At 47.2% G+C, this 22,587-nt stretch overlaps 1 protein-coding gene across 1 annotated transcript in view; it reads right to left on the reverse strand.

Moving 5' to 3' along the window:
- Window positions 1-22,587, reverse strand: part of LOC115099257 (probable cation-transporting ATPase 13A4) — a 257,489-nt gene that overhangs the window by 103,938 nt on the left and 130,964 nt on the right. Inside the window, exon 19 of the mRNA XM_029616766.1 lies at window positions 3,365-3,519. Within this exon, the coding sequence (XP_029472626.1) occupies window positions 3,365-3,519 (155 nt within the window). The remainder of the gene's footprint in view (window positions 1-3,364; window positions 3,520-22,587) is intronic.

Genomic DNA, 22,587 nt, shown 5'->3' on the forward strand with positions numbered 1-22,587 from the left:
TCCACACTCCGGGCAATGGGCTTTGAACAAATTATCAATAAACCCACCCATAAAGCAGGACACACTCTCGACCTCATCTTCTTAAACTCATACCTATCATCCAATAACATTCCAGACTGCACCCCTGTCCCCTGGTCCGACCATTCCCTGATATCAGCTATTCTCAAGACTCAAGTAAACCCTATTCAACCACAACCTCATTCCACCATCCACTTCAGGAAACCATGTGCCACCGACACGCTCTGTGAATATCTATCCAAGGAACTCCCTAACCTGGATATCTCCAACCCCAAAGCAGCACTTCTATCCTGGCGCAATATCACGGAGTAGGTAGCTAACAAACTTTGCCCCAAAGCGACGAAAACTATCAATTGGACACAAAAAAGAAAACAACCCTGGTTCTCACCAGAACTAAAACGGATGAAGCAAGACCTCAGACACAAGGAAGGCACTTGGCGGAAAAACCCCAACTCCACAACACTAGCCGATTATAAACGCACCATGCATCTTTACAAGATCTCCCTTTTACAGGCTAAAAAAGACTATTATGCCAGCAAAATTCATGACATTCAATACGATGCCAGGGCCCTGTTTTCCTATGTTTCCCAACTCACTAAACCCTCTGCCCCTACCATCCCAGATGACCAGGCTCAATCCAAAGCAAATGAGCTAGCTCTCTTCTTTCAGGATAGAATTGCAAACACACTAGCGCTTCTCCCCACCAACTCAATCCCCCCAACCCTAAACTCCAACACTACATTTCACCGTGGAGCCACCCTCGACACCTTGGAACCCACTACCCCTCTGGAGATTGAATCCACCCTTAAGAAGTTGAAACTATCCAGCTATCCGACGGACCACATCCCAACTAAACTCCTGCTCCTCACCCCGGGTGCTATCTCCAGATCATTGGCTGATATCATAAACTGCTCTCTAGCCCAAGGAATATACCCAGATGAGCTAAAAACGGCATCCCTCAAACCCCTCCTGAAGAAACCCAACCTGGACACAAAAGAACTCTCCAACTTCCGACCCATTTCCAACCTCCCTTTCCTAGCGAAACTCACAGAGAAAGTGGTGAACACACAGCTCTCAGACTACCTGGAGGAACACAAAATCCTATACCCTTCCCAGTACGGCTTCCGTAAATCATCCAGTACAGAAACCCTCCTCATCTCACTATCAGACCACATTCTCTTGGGCCTAGACAAAGGGCTGTCATTCCTGCTTGTCCTCTTAGACATCTCTGCGGCATTTGATACCGTGAACCTCACCATCCTTCTAGATCGCCTCTCGGACATCGGATTAACTGAAAACGCCCTCAGATGGTTCAACTCCTTCCTCAACAACAGAAGCTTTAAGGTTAGAATCAATAACAAAGAATCCCCTAATTTTAAATCAACTCTAGGTGTTCCCCAAGGCTCTTCTCTATCCCCTACCCTCTTCAACATCTACCTATTACCCCTCTGTCAGCTGCTCACAAACCTAAACTTAATACACTACCTCTACGCAGACAACATTCAGATCTTGATCCCTATAAAAGAATCCCTTCCAAAAACGCTTAACTACTGAGAGAATTGCCTTAAGTCCATTAACCGCCTACTCACCAGCCTGAACCTGGTTCTCAATGCAGCCAAAACAGAAATCCTTATCTCCCCCGACCACCCGGACAGCACCAATCAGACAGTTCCTAACCCCCAGACCACTCAAGTAAGAGACTTAGGAGTAATTCTTGATAACCATCTGAACTTAAAGAAATCAATCAACAACATCACCAAGGACTGTTTCTATAAGCTTCAAGTTTTGAAAAGACTCAAACCCCTTCTTCATTTCCAGGACTTCAGAACTGTCCTCCAGTCAACACTGTTCTCTAAAACTGACTACTGCAACACTCTCTCTTCTTAGGGCTCCCGATCTCCGCTACCAAACCACTACAGTTGCTCCAGAACGCAGCAGCTAGAATCTTAACCAACACTAACCGGGGAGCTCATATCACACCCATCCTCCGAGACCTGCACTGGCTGCCAATAAAATACAGAATTTTGCACAAGACACTCACCATAATCCACAAATCCATCCACGACCAACTACCTCTTAACCTTCAGATCCCATTCAAACTTTACTCCTCTGCAAGACCCATCAGAGAAACATATAAAGGAACCCTTCAAGTCCCACCAACTAAATCCACGCGTCTAACTTCCACCAAAGAACGTGCATTCTCCACAGCTGGCCCCGTCATCTGGAACAACTTGCCGACGGACCTAAGACTGGAACTCTGTCTTCTAACCTTCCGAAAAAAACTTAAAACTTGGCTTTTCCGCCAAGCCTTCCCTTAAGTTCAAATATATCAACATACATCTCAAACAGACTCAACCCAATTGGCTAGATTCTCGGTCCAGCCCCAGTATATACATATGTACTCTACCTCTAGTTTTTGCTATCCTTTTACTTCCTGGCTACTCTAGCCCCCAAGTTCAATCTCCCTGTTATATGTAACTGTGCTTTGGCCTTCCTGTTATATGGTTATGTTGTTAATCCCTTAGTTCCATGTAAACCGGTTTGATATGAATCTTGTCATGAAGATCGGTATAGAAAATGTCAAATAAATAAATAAAATAAATCTCAAAACCACCCTCCTTGGAGTAGGTAAAAAGCAGATACAGGACCTATAGCCGCCAATATAAAGGGGCATTCCTTTCTCCCTTTTTAAGTTGGAGAAGCACAGCAGCGTATGGACATGATGTTTACTCTCCTCCCCTCTGTGCTGCTGCACGAATAATGAATGCAAAGTGCATGGACACTTGGAGTGTGCGCACCCATGTAGAAATCAGCTACCGAGCATTTGTGGTAAAAATAACCATGCCCTCTGTAAATACAGGGACTGCTCAAAATCATCCACTCACCAACCCCGTCAATGTACAATGCTTTGAAATGAAGCACTTTGTAAACACAGATATAGTAGTTTTAACCTGATCACTTAAATAACAGCTTTATGTTGAAACGCACAAATGAAAAACAGAGAAATTATTGGGGGGAAGGAGTGGCAGCAACTTGCACTGAACTTTGGAAGTCTTGATGGCTTAGAGGAAACGTGAGGAAATACTGCTGTGCTCAGAAAGTGGTGGATGGATACCTGGGTTTGCCTACCAGCAGGAAGTGGGCGGTGTACAAAATGACAAAAGACTTCAAGCATGATTGAAACAATGTAGAGGGTGGGGATATGGTATGAGCAAGGGAAGGCAATAGCCAGTGATCTAAGCTGGGTCTTTAGTCACATAGCACGCAGCTGCAACTGGGGTAGACTGAAGGGAATATGGGGCCCTTGTCTGATTACAATTGCTAAGCTACCATGGATGTTACTTACAAGCTTAAGATGTTTACAATCCTCAATTAGCCTCCAGGTGATCGATGCTGAGGTGCCTCCTTCTTCTTCACAGGCCTCAACCAAAATGACTTTACTTTCCTCAGACACCATGCTAGAATTCTTGGCAACGGTAACAGCTGTCTGAAGGTTGTCACCTAAGAAATAAAGAACAGTACTGGGTTTCCTTTTCACCCAGTCCCCTAACCTGGAAACATTTTGCGGAGCATTCTGAAAACAAATGCCTCTTAATGAATGTCGTGACATTTTGCACATTGTATAGTGAACCATTGTTGGTTGCCTCCTAGGTAGACCGTACTGGACAACACAGCTTTTTGCAGAGCATAAATCGAGTGACAGCCAGCCACTGACCAAAACACTGATTTGGTTTGAATACGATGTAGTAAATCCTGTCTGGTAGGATACTTAGGAAAGGGCTAGTTCTTATTTTCCATTCATTTACCATAACCATGCATCTGTTTGTAGCTTGCTAGTTGTGTATCAGCTATCACGTGGCAAAGGAAAATTAGTTCTTACCTGCTAATTTTCATTCCTGTAATACCACGGATTAGCCCAGATTGCTGGGTTATGCCTCCCTTCCAGCACATGGAGACAGAGAAAACTTGAAGGGCACCCCTGTAAGTAGGATGCGCCTCCTGCAGCCCCTTCAGTATAAACAGTATCAAAGCAGAATTAATGTGGAAACAGGAATCCAAAATTTAAATGGTCAAACCAAAATTATGAGAATCAACTATGGATAAAATAAGCTCATTTGTGAAATCTTCATCCTGCTATATAGTATGACAGAAAAAAATTGACATTCTCGAGCGGAATAAAAAAAACGGGCGGGTGTCTGGGCTGATCCGTGGTACTACATGAATGAAAATTAGCAGGTAAGAACCAATTTTCCTTTCCCTGTATATACCCGGATCAGCCCAGGCTGCCGGGATGTACCCAAGCTGCCTTACATGGGGTGGGACCTAGAAAGCCCCGCTCGAAGCACACCGCTGCCAAAACTCTCTGAGTCGGGAGCCCGGACATCCAAACGGTAATGCCGAGCAAAGATATGCAAAGATTTCCAGGTCACCGCCCTACAGATCTGCCCAGGACGCTACCTGAGAACGGAGCGAATGAGCCTTAAGACCCTCTGGAACTGCTCGCCCATGACATATATACGCTGAAGCAATAGCATCCTTCAACCATTGGAAGCTTTATGCCCTTTCCTGGGGCCGTTCCACAAGACAATTAGGCGATCCGACAGGTGAAAATCATTAGTGACCTCCAAGTAATGCATCAGCGCCCGCCTGACATCCAAACGCTTCAATTCACGAGGATGTGGAGATTTCTGATCCAAATCCAGGAACGCAGACAACTCAACCGACTGGTTCACGTGAAAAGCCAATTCAACCTTAGGCAGGAAGGACGGAACAATTCTAAGAGAAACGCCACAATTGGAAAACCTAAGAAAAGGCTCGTGACAAGATAGAGCCTGAATTTACAAAACCCTCCAAGCCAAGTAAATAGCCATCAAAAACACAGTTTGAGCGTAAGGTCCTTCAGAGTGACGCACCTGAGCAGTTCAAAAGGAGGTTCATACAACGTCCTAAGGACCAAATTCAAACTCCTCGAAGGAAATGAACCATGTCCGAATGAGCCGCTATGGACGCACCGTCCACCTTCCCGCGTAAACAGCCTAATGCTGCCACTTGAACCCGTAGAGAACTTAAAGCTAGCCCCTTCGCCAAACACTCTTGCAAGAAGGCTAGAATGTGGATTATTGAGGCCCACCTAGGGGAAACAGTCGACCTGCTACACCAAGAGTCAAAAACCTTCCAGACTCGGACATAAGTAAGAGAGGTGGAAGTTTTGCGAGCCCGCAAAAGAGTGGAAATTACCGAATCCAGATACCCCTTCTTTCTCAACTGCCGCCTCTCATAAGCCAAGCCGCTAACAAAAGTGATCTACCTGGTCGAAAAATACTGGATCCTGCTGCAGGAGATTCGGAAGATGACCCAACGGAGCAGACCGTCCACTGCAAGGTTGAGGAGATCTGCAAACCACGGCCTCCACATGGCCATTCTGGAGCCACCAGCACCACCTCACCCCGGATGGGCTTCTATCCTTCTCAAGACCTTGCCTACCAGAAGCCAAGGAGGGAATGCGTAGAGCAGAATGTTATGAGGTCATGGGAGGACAAGAGCATCCACCCCTTCCACTCCATGCTCTCTTCTGCGACTGAAGAAGAGTGGCGCCTTGGCATTCCCCCAAGTCACCAGTAGGTCCAAACGGGGAATCCCCCACCAATGAGATATCAACGCGAATGCCTCGCCAGACAGCTTCCATTCTCTGGGATCCAATCTCTGACGGCTCAGAAAATCCGCCTGTAGGAGTTGGAGGAGAGGACCATTGTTTGCAGAATTTTCCTGAAACTTACCATACTGTGGATTCCGGGGGTAAGGCTTTTGTCCTAGCCCCGACGACACAGAGACTCGAATGCTGGCCTTGACATCATCAGGGAGGATCCCAAGTGAGGGCCTTCATAAACGGAGCTTCAGCGGCGCGCAGTCGACGCCGGTGCGCCACCTAAGGGGCGCGTGGCTTTGTGTTGATTTCCAGAAAATTTTACATTTTTGGATTTGAAATCTGGTCATGAGAGCTCCTCTACCTAAATGTGAGTAATTTTCCTATTTACAAAAATATATTGAGATGATTTTCCTCTTCAACTGCCTCCGTTGTATATAGGATTCCTCAATTTGAATTCTAAGAAAGCTGAGCAAGAAACCCTTGTTTATGCCTCATACAAAACGAAAAGGCAGGGTGAGGTTAGTTTCTTCTGCAACTACCATGCCCATACCTTCTCAATCAACCACTGATGGGTTGTTTGCTCCAACCTATGTATCTACCCCAGGAGCATCTGCTGGGAAGACGGATGAGGAGCACATTCAGACCCCCTTGGACACTCAAACATCACTAAGCCCTGGGGCTCCTGAGACTCCCTCACCACCTATGAGCATCCATACCCAGGCACAGAGCTGGAGGATGGACCCAATAAATTTGGAGTCCAGGCCAGTTGCAGAAGCTGTTACTGAGTCTTTAACAGAGGGTGCTAAAGTTGGAGGCGCAGAAGGAAGGATGTTATCCCCAATTAACAACTTAAAGAATTGTGAGGAACCTGCAAATGAATCTACAAAGATTACTGTAATTTGTCAGGATGGAGGAATCAGAGAGCTACCAACCCTGAGAATGATCAAACCACAGGAAGTTACCTTGGGAACAGTATGGGAAGCCTTAATGACAATACAGAATTCAATAGCCTCTTTAACACAGGCTATTAAAAAATCCCAGAATATAATACAAGAGATTGAGCCAAAGTTGGATATTCATGAGGTTAAAATAAAAGAATTAGAACTTAAATCTTCTTCTATTCAGGAAATACAAACAAAGATGATACAAGAAGAAAATGTTATTATGAAGAAGATTGAGAATTTAGAAAATTCTGCCAGATATCATAACCTACGGGTTTTAAATTTCCTTAAAGTTAAATTAATCTCTCCTTGAGGACGCTGTGCAGGGGAACGGATGTAGCCTTCCTCTGCTGGCTCCTTGCTGCACCGACTAACCCCATCCCTGTCCATCACAGCGTGTTGATCGCACTGGACCCGAACCAATTCGCGTTGATATTCTCCAGGTTATTGTTTTGAATTTCCAAGATGTCCACTCGCACTGCCAAAAAAGAGAAAGATAAAGATCGGGACCAAGAGAAACTGAGGCCTATGGGCTGGGCTGACATAAGGGCAGCGGTGGTAGCAGCTTTAGAATCCGAATTTAAAAAGCTTTCCAACCAAATTGCAGACCTGAACTCTTCTCTCTCTGGCTATGAAAACAGATTTCAAGAAATGGAGCACAGAGTCTCGGAGACTGAAGATGGCCTCCATACCATGCGCTCTGACGTCACTAACATTCAAGCTCTGCTCGCCCAGCATACTAATCGGCTTGAAGACCTGGAAAATAGGTCTCGCTGGTCGAATCTCCAGTTCGTGGGTTACCGGAGGAATTGGGGGAGCGAGATCTAGCTGTAACCCTGTAGGCCTGGCTGAATCGCGAGCTCCAAATCCCGGAATCACGTGGTCCACTACAAGTGGAACGAGTGCACCGTCTAGGCCAGCGGCGAGCTCAGCAAGTCAAGCCACGGGTAACTATCGTAAAGATCCTGAATTTTACTCATAAAGAGACAGTCTTACAAGCAGTCCGAGGAGGGAAGACTCTTTCTTATGACGGGAAGAAAATCCTAGTCTTTCAAGATTTTTCTGCGGCACTTTCAGCACAGCGCAGAGCCCTCTCTCCGTTCTGCGCTCAGCTCCACAATCTAGGCCAACGTGCGGTCCTCGTATATCCGGCCAAGGTGAGGGTATCTACTCCCGGCGGTCCCCGATGGTTCACAGAGGCAGCAGAAATTCGAGACTATATCGCTTCTCTCGCCGGGTCAACAACAAATGCAGGAGAGACACCCTGAGGCTTTTTGTTCACCGAGTAGCGCTCAATTGCTTCTGGCAGCGGTGATTCCTTCTTCGTTGGTTGCTGTATGGATGGCCTGTTGGATATTTTGTCTGAAGTGCCTCTGCGCGTTTTGGATCTGGTTTGGGTTCCCAGTGTTTTTTGTCTCCCTTTTCTTCAGATACAGTGCTTAGTCTATGCTGACTCCCTTTGTTCCGGGGGAAAAAAAAAGAGGGGGGGGGGGGAGGACAATAAAAGGAGGGAGGGAAAGAGGGAAACCCCCCCAAAAACATCATACTAACAAAGTGGAAATGTTTTTCTTTGTTTTTCTTTTTCCTTCCTCCTTTCTACACGTTTGCCGGCCATCTGTTTGTTATGGTCCAGTTTTTGGGTTGTAACTGACTGCTTTTAATGTGTGCTTGTAATGAAGGGTCACTCCCAGTTTACTGTATACAGTTTGTATGCTTTGTGACCGTCAATTTGGTTTGGCACCAATATTAAACCTTGTTTGGGGTTCTTAGTTTGGGATTCCATGCCTCTCCTAAAAAAAAAAAAAGGGGGGGGGGAGGCATTAACTTCACATATACTTAGGGGTGGGGTGGGTTGGTGTAGAGGGGAGCCTTAGCGTCCCAAGTGATCTCCACTAGAGGGGTTAATTGTATTCCTAGGAATAGGATGGGGATTTTGATCAAGGGGCAGGAGAGGGTGGTGGGTGGGGATTGGTGTTTAGAGGAGGGGGTGGGAGAGGGGGGTGGGAATTTCAGAGCTCTCAAGAGCCGCCTTCTGTGTTTTGGGGTTCATGGAATGAGTTCCACACTAGTCAGTGTCCACAAGTAAATGAGGTTCGATTGCTGAAGGGATGGTCTTTGCTGGGATGGCCATCTCCTACTCTAAAATTGGAATACTATGCTCTACTAATCTTTTTTGTCTATGAAAATGGCTAATCATGGCCCTATGTTAGTATCTTGGAATGTATGTGGTATCCATTCTCCTATTAAAAGGTCTAAAATTTTACAAACCTTAAAGAGGAAATCTACGGATATTGCTTTTCTCCAAGAAACCCATCTAACTGATGGGGAACATACCAAATTACGCCACAGTTGGGTGGGAGGAGTTCATTTTGCGTCTGCCAGTTCCAAATCTGCGGGGGTGGCTATTGTAATTCGAAAGAATCTCATGTTTCAAGTTTCCAATGAAATTAAAGATCCAAATGGCAGGTATTTGATCCTAGAAGCAGAGTTAAACCAGGTCCTTATGGTATTCTGTTGTGTTTACGCACCGAATACACACTAAGCTCCCTTTTATCAAGAATTACACAAATTGCTTCTCCCGTATATAGACAGGGCACTGGTGGTGGGAGGGGATTTCAACGCTCTATGAGACCATGAGTGGGATAGAACTTCGGCGGTGGCCCAGGTTGGACAACCCAGTAAGGAACTTCACACTTTGGAGCACACCTTACATTTAGTGGATTCGTGGAGGACACTTCATCCATTTGAAAACGATTTCTCCCATATTTCTAGAGTGCATGCGACTCAGTCCCATCTAGATTATTTCTTTGTAAGTGCACATTATTTTTCTAAAATTTCTACCGCTGGAATCGGAGATATTATCATCTCCGACCACGCGCCCATCTGGCTGGAACTGACGGCCAACCCTGCAGACCCAAAAATGCGCCACTGGCAATATCCTTATTTTTTAGCGGAGGACAACTCTTTTCAGGCCTTTATCCGGGAGAGGTGAGAAGATTTTGCAGCACTTAATGCGCAGCACAGTGATGACCCCGTTCTATTTTGGCAGACTGCTAAGACGGTACTACGGGGTGACATAATTTCCTATGTTGCCCACTGGAAAAAGTCCTTAGATAAGAGGCTTTTACTTCTAAGTACACAATTACAAAAAGCCAAACGGGCCCTCGTGGCTTTGCCGTCCCCCCAACATCGAGCAGCCTATATCTCTCTGCAAACGGCGATGAATTCTCTCCTCTATCAGAGAGGGAAAAGAGTGTCCTATATTACCAATTCAAGCTATATCAGTTTGGGAATAAGACGGGGAAAATGCTAGCCAGTTTGATCAAATCTGCTAAGGTTTCACGTTCTATTCCAGCAATCCGGACCTCCAAGGGCCAAATTGTAAACAACACGCCTGACATTCTAACAACTTTTCAGGCATATTATACCTCCCTATATCAGTCTGAGGGGTGGAATCAGGACAATTGGAGCGAATTTTGTACCAAGTTTCAGCTTCCTTCAATTACGGTAGCACAACAGTGTTGGTTGAATGAACCTATCATGGTGGATGAGGTTCAGACAGCCATTCACCAAGCCAAAAAGCTAAAAACGCCTGGGCCTGATGGCTTCAGCTCTGAGTTCTATAAATGTTTGGTAGACCCTCTCAGTAACCTTCTCCCTCTGGTATTTCACAACCTGATAGACCAGGGCTCATTTCCCCCTCATGGTAACACAGCCCATGTAACATTAATCCCAAAGCCGGGTAAGGACCCATTGATGCCATCCGCCTATCGCCCTATCTCACTGCTGAATGTCGACCATAAACTTTTGGCCAAAATTATGGCGGATCGCTTGGGGAACATTCTGCCGACTCTGATTCAAGCCAGTCAGGTGGGTTTTGTCAAAAAGCGTTACGGTTTGACTAATCTCAGGCGGGTGGCTGCGGCGATGGCATTATGTAGGCATTCGGATATTCCATTCTTGGAGGTGAGCCTGGACGCCGAAAAAGCATTTGATCGGGTTGAATGGAGTTTTATGTTTCAGCTACTCAACTCTTTTGATTCCAGGGGTTTTTTTTTCAAGTCATTCAATTACTTTATCATGCCCCTATGGCTTCCATTTCGGTGAATGGGATGCTATCTTCCCCTTTTTCAGTGATGCGAGGCACCCACCAAGGCTGCCCACTTTCTCCTCTCTTATTTTTGCTTACTATGGAGCCCTTGCTCTTGGTGCTGCAGGCGTCCCCGAACATTCGAGGGGGGGGGGGGGGTGCAGTTTTACTCCCAGACGAAAAAGGAGATTTTTAAATATTCTGCTTTCATAGATGATGTATTGGTTTTTCTTACCTCCCCGGAGAAGTCTTTGTCGGCCCTTTTAGATTTGTTTCAAGTCTTCGGTTCATTCTCAGGTCTGAGAATCAACTGGGACAAATCAGAAACTCTGGCCTACCCGTCCACTCTCAGAGAACGATGGTCGAGAAGATTTCCCTTACAATGGGCAACAGACTCTCTCAAATATTTGGAGGTTTTTCTTTGAACTGATATGAAAAGTATTTACTCCTTAAATATTCCTCGACTAATAAATTTGACGAAGGACAATTTAAACCAGTGGCGAGATCTCCCCATCTCTTTAGGGGGCCGCATTAATTTATTCAAATTGACTCTCCTGCCTAAGTGGCTTTATGTGCTGCAGAACTTCCCACTTCTTCTCACCAAAACTGACCTGGGGACTGTTGATAAACTACTTCGTACATTTTTGTGGAGGGGTAAGAAGGCTCGAATCCCTTTGAGCTGGCTTAAATTGAAGTGGGGTTTGGGGGGAATGGGGGTCCCAGATTTGTTCCGGTATAATATTGCTGCTAACCTGCGCATAACTCGAGATTGGATCTCAGAGGATCCACATTTTGTGGCCCCCTTGGTGGAACATACTTTAGTAGCCCCACTAGACTTACATTATGTACTTATGTGCCCTGGTAAAGCGCTTTCTAGTGATTTACGTCAGGATCCGTTAATAGCGCCCATTCATCATGCTTGGCGCTTTTTCACTCGGCAGCTGGGATTACCCACATTTTGTGCATTTTTGGCGCCCATTATTGGTAATCTGGAATTTTCACCGGGCTCCCAATCTCGTGTATTTAGGGACTGGCGGGCTAAGGGTCTCACCATGTTAGGCCATATGTTTGATACTTCAGGGATGATGTTCTCTTTTACAGAGCTCCAGAATCTATATGGGCTCTCTGGGGTTCACATATTTAGTTACCTGCAGCTCTGACACTATGTCACCTCCATCCCACCTTCTCAAAAATTACCATCTCACTTTCAAAACATTGTAAGTTTTTTCATGCTTGACAGCCCACGTGTGCCGTCTCTATCTTTGTATTATCAGAGGCTGATAAAAGGGCTGGCGACAGATTCTTACCAAATTTCGGTGGAATGATGGAATAGGGATGGAGTGTTTCAGGTGCCGGTAGCAGTTTTCAAGGCTTGTATGACAAATTTGACTAAACTCACCAGTGCCATGTACTATAGGGAGATGTAGTTCAAGCTGCTTCGCCGGGCTTATATAACTCCACAAATAGCCTTTCACGCCCAGCTGGCACCCACTGCATCTTGCCCATGTTGCCAATCTCCCACAGGGACCCTCTCTCATATCTTCTGGGCCTGCCCGGGCATTCAAGAGTTGTAGGGGAGCATTGTGGGTTACCTAAGGCGGTTATTAGGGATTAATCTTCCTCTATCTCCATATATGATTTTATTTGATTGTATTCTTCGCCCGCTTGTTCGAGGTCAAAGCCTTCGTGGGTTTCTGAGAAAAGCCTTTGCGGTTGGGAAGAAAGTTGTTCTCATCACCTGGAGAGACTCTGCCTCTCCCTCTTTTTGGATGTGGCACATTCATCTACATCGCATGATGCAAATGGACAATTTGGCTTCCAAGACCTGCCCACAACAACGCCGTCGCTTCATTCAGGTTTGGAACGGATACTTACAGGCATTACCACATCGGGCACGTAGTCTGATATTGAATGACTAATTAGGGCTTCGGACGCTACACACTCTTTATTTGTGGACGTCACTGGATTTTCTGTTCTATTGAGGTGGAAGGTCTTGTTGGGGGGATAGTGGGTGAGAGTGGGGGGATTTCAGTTTCAATTGACAGCCAAGTATGATTGCAGATATAACTGGGAGTATTGGGGATATATAAGAAACAATATGTCTCTGATTCCTGTTTGTTTACCTATGTGTGTCAATTCAATAAAAATGTTTTAACATAAATTAATCTCTCCTCGAGAACAATTTAAGAAATATCTGGTTGAAATTCTGCAACTTTCTAAAGAACCATTTCCATCTATTTCTAACATTTATTTTGTAACAACAACAAAGAAAGATCAGAGGATTACGGCTGAACTAGTATTGGGAACAGATATTAATCTAACCTCCTTTTTGGAAACAACAGAAGAGGAACAGATTCAATATCGAGGCACTCTTCAGGTGACTTTTGTGTTATCAATGGATAGAGACTCTGTATTGAACTTGTTCTTTTGCAATAGAAACAAATTGTACTTGGGCTATAAGATCTGGGTTTTCCCAGACCTAACAAGGTCTACTCAAATCCAAAGGAGGAAATTTCTTGATATGAATCAAGAAGTTAAGCATTTGGGGGTTACAATGTCAGTTAGATACCCCTGTAAATGTTTGATATATCTGAATAACTCACGCTATCTTTTCTTTGAGCCATCTCAATTAAGGTTTTTCTTAACCAGGGAACTGGTAGCACTCCAACTCAGCCAACTCAGGATAAGTTGGAATAAGGTTACTTTCTTTTTTTTTTCTTTTTCCATTAATTGATGTAATGTTCCGGTTTAGGTTGGAATCTTATATACCTACCTGTTTAAAAATTAATAATAAGAATAGGTATAAACAGGGATTATAATAAGGATTATTGGGAAAGAAATCATGTTATATTTATAATGATGTAAACCTGGAATACCTTTTCTGTTTTGTGAAAAATGCATAAATATAAAAAAAAAAAGAAAATCCGCCTGTATGTTGTCTACTCCGGCAATGTGCGAAGCCGCTATCCTGAGCAGATAGCAGAGTTGCTTACCTGTAACAGGTGTTCTCACAGGACAGCAGGATGTTAGTCCTCATATGTGGGTGACATCATCTGATGGAGTATCACAGAATACTTTTGTCAAAGTTTCTAGATCTTTGACTGGCACCTACTGGGCAAGCCCAGCATAGCAATAACCCTGCATCCAGCAGGGGTCTCCCTTCAGTCTTATGTACAGCAAAAAAGAGCTTGCGAAAAATAACATAATAAATCGCAAGCATACCCAACTCTGCGGGGTGGCGGGTGGGTTTCGTGAGGACTAACATCCTGCTGTCATGTGAGAACACCTGTTACAGGTAAGCAACTCTGCTTTATCACAGGACAAGTAGGATGGTAGTCCTCACATGTGGGTGAATAACAAGCTGAGGATGCCTGCGCATGTACCGAAAACACCCAAAGACGTGCAATAGGCACAACAACAGGGGTGCTTCTTTGGTAGACGGGCAGCCTGAATATCCCAGCGGGTGTAGAAGGAAGTTGGATAATACGCTGAGAATAGATTGCGTAGAACAGACTGTCCAAAGATAGAATCTTGTGTACCAGCCTTGTCTATGCAATAGTGAGCTGCAAAGGTATGAAGAGAACTCCAGGTTGCAGCTTTGCAGATATCAACGAGAGGTACAGAACGAAGGTGTGCAACCGATGTTGCCATAGCCCTAATGGAGTGCACTTTAACTCGGTCCTGAAGCGGAAGGCCTGCTTGCTGATAGCAGAAGGAAATGCAGTCCGCCAACCAGGAGGACAGGGTCTGATTTCCGACCGGGGTTCCCAGCTTGAGTTTATTAAAGGAAACAAAGAGCTGGGTGGATTTCCTATGGCCTGCAGTGTGTTCCAAATAAAAGGCAAGCGCATGTTTACAGTCCAAGGAATGGAGAGCCCACTCAGCAGGAAGTGAGTGGGGCTTTGGAAAGAAAGTAGGCAGCACTATGGATTGATTTAAATGAAACTCAGATACCACTTTCGGTAGAAATTTAGGATGAGTGCGAAGGACCACTTGATCATGAAGAAATTTTGTGTAAGGAGGGTATGTAACCAGCGCCTGCAGTTCACTGATCCTGCAAGCAGACTTTAACGCTAGAAGGAAAAGGAGCTTCCAAGTGATATGCCGCAACTTGCAGGAATGCAGAGGCTCAAACGGAGGTTTCATGAGCTGCGCCAAAACCACATTAAGGTCCCAAGATGGGGTAGGTGGACGGAGAAGAGGCTTCAGGTGAAGCAACCCCTCCATAAAGCGCACCACCAGGGGCTGGGTTGAGATAGAGACATCCCCTGTACCTTTATGGAAGGCGGCCACCACACTGACATGCACTCTGATAGAGGAGGTTTGTAAACCAGACTCCGAGAGATGCCAGAGGTAGTCTAAAAACTGATTCGTGGGGCAGGTAAAAGGATCTAACCCTTTTAAAGTGCGCCACAACGAGAATCTTTTCCATTTTGAATGATAAGACTTTCTCGTAGAAGGCTTTCGTGAAACTACGAGGACCTGAGATACAGATTCAGAAAGATTGGAAGGCTGAAGGATCAACCTTTCAACATCCAAGCTTTCAGTGACAGGGCCTGAAGGTTGGGGTGGCGCAATTGGCCATTCCTCTGAGATATCAGGGATGGGTCCGAGCCTAGAGGAATCTGTGGACACAGGGAGAGATCCCGAAGGATTGGAAACCAAGCTTGACGTGGCCAGTAGGGGGCTATGAGAATCATTAGACCCTTGTCCATGCATAGCTTCACGAGAGTTTTGCTGATGAGAGGAAGTGGTGGGAAAGGATAAAGGAGACCTTTCCCCCAGGACAGGGCAAACGCGTCCCGAGGTGGAACGTTGTGACTTCGATGGAGAGAGCAGAAGTTGTCCACCTTGCGATTTTGCGGAGACGCGAATAGGTCGATGGTTGGACGCCCCCACTTCCGGAATAGTCTGTCCGCAACTACAGGGTTGAGAGACCACTCGTGGGGCTGAAAATCCTGACTGAGATTGTCCACTAGAACATTGTCCACACCTGCCAGGTAGGTCGCTCTGAGAAGCATAGCCTGGGATAGAGCAAAAGCCCAAATCTGTACTGCTTCCTGACAAAGGAGGTAGGATCGGGTTCCTCCTTGTTTGTTGATGTACCACATTGCTACCTGGTTATCCGTCTGGATCAGGATTGTTTTGTTGTACAAACAGTCCCAAAACGCAGAGAGAGCATATCTGATTGCTCGGAGCTCCAGAAAATTTATTTGATGTTGTGACTCCTCTGCTGACCAGGTTCCCTGAGTTTGCAGGTTGTTGACATGTGCTCCCCAACCTAGATTGGAAGCATTGGTCGTCAAGATTATTTGAGGTCCTGGAGCTTGAAAGGGCAGACCTTGAAGTAGATGGGACTCCAGGATCCACCATGCCAGTAAGAGACGAAGTCGCCTGGTGATGTAGACAAAGTTGGACATTGGATGATGTGCCTGTGACCACTGGGACTTTAATGTCCATTGAGTTACTCGCATGGCTAGATGAGCCATTGGGGTTACATGGACCGAGGATGCCATATGCCCCAGCAAGACTAGTAGATGACGAGACATTGTGGTTTGACGAGAACTCATGTTCTGCGCCAACGACGCCAGTGTGTGAGCTCGGTCCCTGGGAAGAAAAGCTTTTGCTTGGATCGTGTCAAGATCTGCTCCAATAAAGGAGAGAAACTGAGACGGAGTCAGGTGAGATTTATGATAATTGATTAGAAATCCCAATGAGAGTAGTAATTGCACTGTAAGGTGGAGGGAGTGAAGTACTCCGTCCGATGACTGAGCTCTCAGCAACCAGTCGTCCAGGTATGGATAGACATGAATGCCCAGTCTTCTTAAGTATGCAGCTACTACTGCTAGGCACTTCGTGAACACGCGAGGGGCTGACGCTAGGCCGAATGGGGGACCTTGTATTGGAAACGTTGGTTCCCTACAAGGAAGCGGAGGTATTTTCTGTGAGTCGGGGTAATTGCAATGTGCATGTACAGTCTTTTAGGTTGAGAAAGCAAAGCCAATCCCCCTGCTGGGGAAGTGGAAGCAAAGAGCCCAAGGTTACCATTCGAAATTTCTCTTTTCGAAGATGTTTGTTTAAGGCCCTTAGGTCTAATATTGGACGAATTCCTCCCGTCTTTTTTGGGATTAAAAAGTATCGTGAGTAGAATCCGTGCCCTCTTTGGGCAAGAGGAACGGGTTCTATAGCATTCGCTTGCAGCAGGGAGAATATCTCTTGCTGCAGTTGAAGACTGCAGCAAGAGATATTCTTCCGCAGTTGAAGACTGCGGAAGAGGTCCACCCCGGCCGAGGTGGAGTATCCGACGAAATGGAGAGGAAATTTAGATGGTAGCCTTGAGTGACGACTGCTTGCACCCAGCGGTCCGTGGTGATGGTTAGCCACTTGGTGGAGAAGTGGCATAAGCAGCCGCCCACAGGTAGATTGGGCAATGGAGGATGACCCTTGCTCTGAAGTTGGGAGTCAAAATCCCATTGTAGGAGCAGGTTGGGAAGGAGACTGAGCTTTTTGAGCTCGAGGCAGGCGCATTGTGGACTTCTGGAAAAGCCGGGACGGGTGACCTCGAGACACTGGTGGATAATATTTACGGGTCCTGTAAGTCGTCCGTTTAGTGTTGCGCCGGAAGGATTGTTTGGATGGAGTGGAAAGATCCGCCTGAGCTGCCAAGAGCTGATGAAGCGTTTCATTATGGTCCTTTAGCTGGGCCACCATCTCTTGGATTTTATCGCTGAACAGGTTATCCCCTGTGCAGGGGAGGTTGGCCAACCGATCCTGCACTTCAGGACGGAAATCAGAAAATTTTAACCAGGCCCAGCGTCCGGCGCTGATACCAGCCGCAGATAAACAGGAGGCCATGTCGAAGACATCGTATGCCGAGCAGACCTCATGTTTTCCCGCGTCAAATCCCTTCTTTATGATGGAATTTAGCTGGTCTTGAAGCTGGTCTGGAAGGGACTCTCCAAAATCCTGTAGCTGTTTAAACAGGATACGGGTATACTGGGTCATATATAATTGATATGAAGCGATGCGCGAGATAAGCATGGCCCCGTGAAATATCCTGCGGCCCAAAGCGTCGAGGAATTTCTGCTCCTTGCCAGGTGGCGCTGAAGAATGGGGTTTTGGACGCTTGGCCTTCTTTTGGGCGGACTCCACCACCACCGACTGATGAGCTAGCTGCGTCTTCTGAAATCCTGGGGAAGGCTGGACTAGGTAACTATTTATTTATTTATTTTTAGTTTTTATATACCGATCTTCCTACATTAGATGCAAATCAAACCGGTTTACAATGAACAAAAACTTGCCTGTAGGCATTACATGGAACCATGAACGTCTAAGAAACTTTAAGTAACATAGTCAGAGAAATGAATAACCAAGTAAACAATTTGAATTACATAGTAATCAAGGTAAATAAAAACAATTTGAATTACATAGTAATAAAGGTCACAAGTAATAAAGGTCAACAAATGATCGATCCAAATTAATTGTGCTTGTATCAATTAGAGAGGAGGAAATAAGATGATGTGCAGAAAAAGAGTTGTGAATAGTGGAAAAATAAAAGGAAAAATCAAAGGTTATCTGAAGGTCTCTTCAAAGGGAGACAAACTAGCGTCCGTCTTATGGTCCACAGGAGGAACCGACCCAGGATGCTCCCAGTTGCGCTGCATCAGGTCCTGCAGCACCTCATGAACTGGGACAGACATGATTTCCTTAGGGGGATCCAGGAATTGCAGGACTTCTAGCATTTTATGCCTGGAATCTTCCTCCATCTGCAGTTAGAAGGGGATAGTCTCTGCCATCTCCTTTATAAAATTAATAAAGGAGAGGTCTTCCAGCGGAGACTTGTGCCTTTCATCTGGAGGAGACGGCTCCGAAGGAACTTCTGTTGAGTCCTGGGTATCTGTGGAATCATCCATCCAGGGATCATAGGGCTGATCCCCTGCATCCCTCGGTGGTCCAAGTGGAAAACTTGGAACTTCTCCAGCCGGAGGTCGAGGTTGGACAGGAATCGGTGTTGGCATTGAGGGACCTGGTCTTGGCATCGAGAACTCGAGATCCGGCATCGGTACCGGATGCCTGGGAACCAATGGCCTTGATGGTGGTACTCCCGAAGGCCCCGTAACCGGCTCCGGCGATGTATCCTTCCTCTCCCGATGAAAGTGGGATGGGTATCGATGGAATCATTGGTAACTGTGATTTTCTCGGTGCCCCTGGTAGGGCACCAATGAACAGATCCAGCTTATCCAGGAGAGGCAGCAGCACCGGAGGCATCGGTGGTCGCGGAAGGCTTTGGATCGCCTGGACCACAGCCTCTTGCACCATCCTGTGCAATTCCTCTCGGAGTGCTGGGGTGGTGAGCCCCAGGTCTGGAATGGGAGGCACTATGGGCAGTACCGGAGGGTCCACCGATCCCGGTGGAAACTCAGTAGCCCCTTCCACTGAAGGCATGGGACGCCTCGGTGCACCAGCTTCGAGGGCCCAGGATGCTCCTCAGCTTGGGTCTTTGTCATCGGTGGTTCCGTCGATGGCTCCACCGATGTAGCGGAAGCAGAGGGCACCGGCCGTTGATGTTTATGTCAGTGCTTTTCTCGATGATCCGCTTTCCCCAATTCCGGCATCGATGATGTAGACGCTGAGGACTGGGAAAGCGATCGGGTGTCTTCAGTCTTGGGGCGACGTCGATGCTTCGGTGAGGATCGAGTCGATGGTACCTGCGGAGACTGGTGATGGAATAAAAGTGCCATCTTTTCCAACCATGCCTTATGGCCCTTCGGGGTCATTTGGGCACAATCGGTACATGTCTCCACGTCATGCGACGGTCCGAGGCATAAAACACAGACTAAATGAGGGTCCGTGATTGACATAGTCCTCGGACAGTCAGGGCACTGACGAAAACCCGTCGCCATCGTGGCCGTTGAAAAATTTAGGCCGGCCACAGTCGGCGCCGACAAGGCCTACAGAGGTCCCCGCTGGGAACCGACCGAAAAACGGTGGAAAACTTACCGCATGATCTGGTATTTGACGGCGAAGAAGGGAGACCCCCTAGGGGGTATAAACTTTTACAAGTTTTGAAAATAATTTCCTGAGGAAAATTTCCAGTCAGGAACTGTGACGTGCTCCAAAAGTACACGTGGCTATTAGCTGAGTGGAAAAAAGAGACTGAAGGGAGACCCGTGTTGGATGCAGGGTTATTGCCATGCCTAGTAGGTGCCAAAGTTCTAGAAACCTTGACAAAAGTATTCCATGATTGGCTCCATCAGATGATGTCACCCACATGTGAGGACTACCATCCTGCTTGTCCTGTGAGAAGAATTTCTGCCCAGGCAATGAACTTGTCCGCCTCTGCTGCTACGGAACAACTCTTTGTGCCTCCCTGCCGGTTGATGCATGCTAGTGTCGTTGCGTTGTCGGAGAGCACTCTCACCGCCCGATGATGAACCAGAGGCAAGAACTGCTGCAAGGCCAACCATAATGCCCTGGTTTCGAGACGATTGATGGACCATTTCGCTTCCTGCTGCATCCATTGGCCTTGCACTGCCTGAGATTGGCAAACTGTCCCCCAGCCAGAAAGACTGGCATCCGTTGTCACACTAGTCCATTGGGGAACCTCCAGATCTACCCACCGGGACAAGTGTTCGGGGCTCAGCCACCAAACTAGGCTGGACCTGGCCGGTTCCTGGAGGGATAGGGGACTTGAAAAGCCTCCGACCTGGGGTCCCAACGTGAGAGCAAAACCCTTTGCAACAGCCCGATATGAGCGAAAGCCCTTGGGACCAACTCCAGAGTAGACACCATAGAACCAAGAACCTGTAAATAGTCCCACGCCCTGGGAACTGGAAGGGACAAGAGATGCTGAACCTGCGACATGAGTTTGTCTATCCGTTCTGTCTATCCATTCCTGCATCAGGAAGACTTTCCCAATCCGACTATCGAATCTCACCCCCAAAAACTCAAGGACTTGGACAAGGGACAACGGGCTCTTGTCCACATTGATGATCCAACCCAGAGCGCGAAGTGTATGCACGACCTTGGCAACTGCCGCCTCGCATAGCTCCAGTGACTTCGCTCGAATGAGCCAATTGTCCAAGTAGGGATGGACCAGGATCCCCTGGTGACAGAGAGCCGCCGCCACGACCACCATCACCTTGGTAAATGTGCACGGAGCGGTAGCCAGCCTGAAGGGAAGTGCCTGAAACTGGTAATGCTTGCCGAGGACCATAAACCAGAGATACCATTGATGGTCCTTCCGAATTGCAATGTGTAGGTATGCTTCCGTCAAATCGAGGGACGGAGGCGATTAAGGAATGTAGCTCTCCATGCAAAAACGGGGTACTCAGAGCCTTGTTGACCTTCTTCAGATCTAAAATCAGACGGAAGGACCTGTCCTTCTTTGGAACCAGAAAATAAATTGAATATCTGCCGGTCTGAAGTTCGTCTGAAGGAATCGGGACGACAACCCCGAGGTCTAACAACCGGCGAAGCATGAGAGCCACCTGGAGCCTTTTCTCCAGGGACCCGCAGGGTATCACCAGAAAGTGTAAGAGACAAGCAAAATCTAAGGCGTAACTGTGTTCTATAATGTTTAGAACCCAATGGTCCGACGTTATTTTGACCCACCCCTCATAAAACAGGTTCAGCCGCCCCCCAACGACCGAAACAGGGGAGTGGGCCGGCGCAATTTCATTGGGAGGACTTGACTCCTGTCGCCCCTGTGGCACCGCTGTCTTGGGTGGGTCTACAGCCACGAAAGGAATGAGACCAAGTCTGTGATCTGACAACTGTCTTTGGCCAAACGGAGCCGCCTTAGACTGGCAAAAACAGCGCTGCCCCTGAAAACGCGACCAGGAAGGGCCGAAACCTCTGGAAGCCTTTGGCCTATCCTCTGGGAGCTTATACACCTTATTGTCCCCCAAGGACTTAATGAGCTGCTCCAAATCATCTCCAAAAAGTAATTTTCCCAGAAACGGAAAAGCACCCAGTTGCGACTTGAAGGAAACATCGGCCGACCAATTATGGAGCTATAAAAGCCTGCGGGCTGACACCGCAGAAGCCAAAGTACGCGAAGACGTACGAAGCAGATCATACAAGGCATCCGCCCCATATGCTACCGCCACCTCCAAATGATCAACCTGCTCCGACTCCTCCGGGGAGAGCTCTCTGGCACTCAGGAGTTGTACCCACCGGAGACTCGTGCGCTGCTTTAAACTACTGCAAACGGCCACTCGAAACCCTGGAGCCGATACCTCGAAGATTCGCTTGAGAAGCACCTCAAGCTTACTATCCTAAGGGTCCTTAAGAGCAGCCGCCCCAACCACCGGAAGAGTCATACGCTTAGTGACTGCGGATACGGCCGCATCCACCTTGGGAACCTTAAGGAGGTCAAGAGAGTCGTCCGGCAGCGGGTACAATTTTTCTATAGCTCTGCCTATGTGAAGGCTAGCTTCGGAGTATCCCACTCCTAAAACATTAGCTGGAGCAACATAGGATGAAAAGGAAAAGTCCTAGCCAGGGGAGAAGACCAGACACCACCGGATCCACCGTGCCCTGATCCTGAGGCATCAGCGTCTGACTAGCCGGTATGCCCAACTCCGCTAGGACATGAAATCATCGGCTCCAACTCATCTCTACGAAAGAGCCTAAGGACCCGAGGAGCATCCCTTTCCACCGGGGCCACACGCTCAGAATCCTCATCCACATCCACCTGAAGCAGATCTGCCAGTGGCAACGCACCCTGGCTCCCGGAACTGGACCCTTCCCAGACCACCCGAATCCGGGAGACCTCAGGAGGATCCGGCCTAGGAACCTGAATGGGAGGAGAGAGCCCAGCCCCAGGCCGCCCCGGAGGGGGCTCAGGATCCCCCATGGCCATAAGGCTAGCTAAATATACCTTATGT

This window comes from Rhinatrema bivittatum, chromosome 9 (assembly GCF_901001135.1).
Source record: "Rhinatrema bivittatum chromosome 9, aRhiBiv1.1, whole genome shotgun sequence".
Taxonomy (NCBI): domain Eukaryota; kingdom Metazoa; phylum Chordata; class Amphibia; order Gymnophiona; family Rhinatrematidae; genus Rhinatrema; species Rhinatrema bivittatum.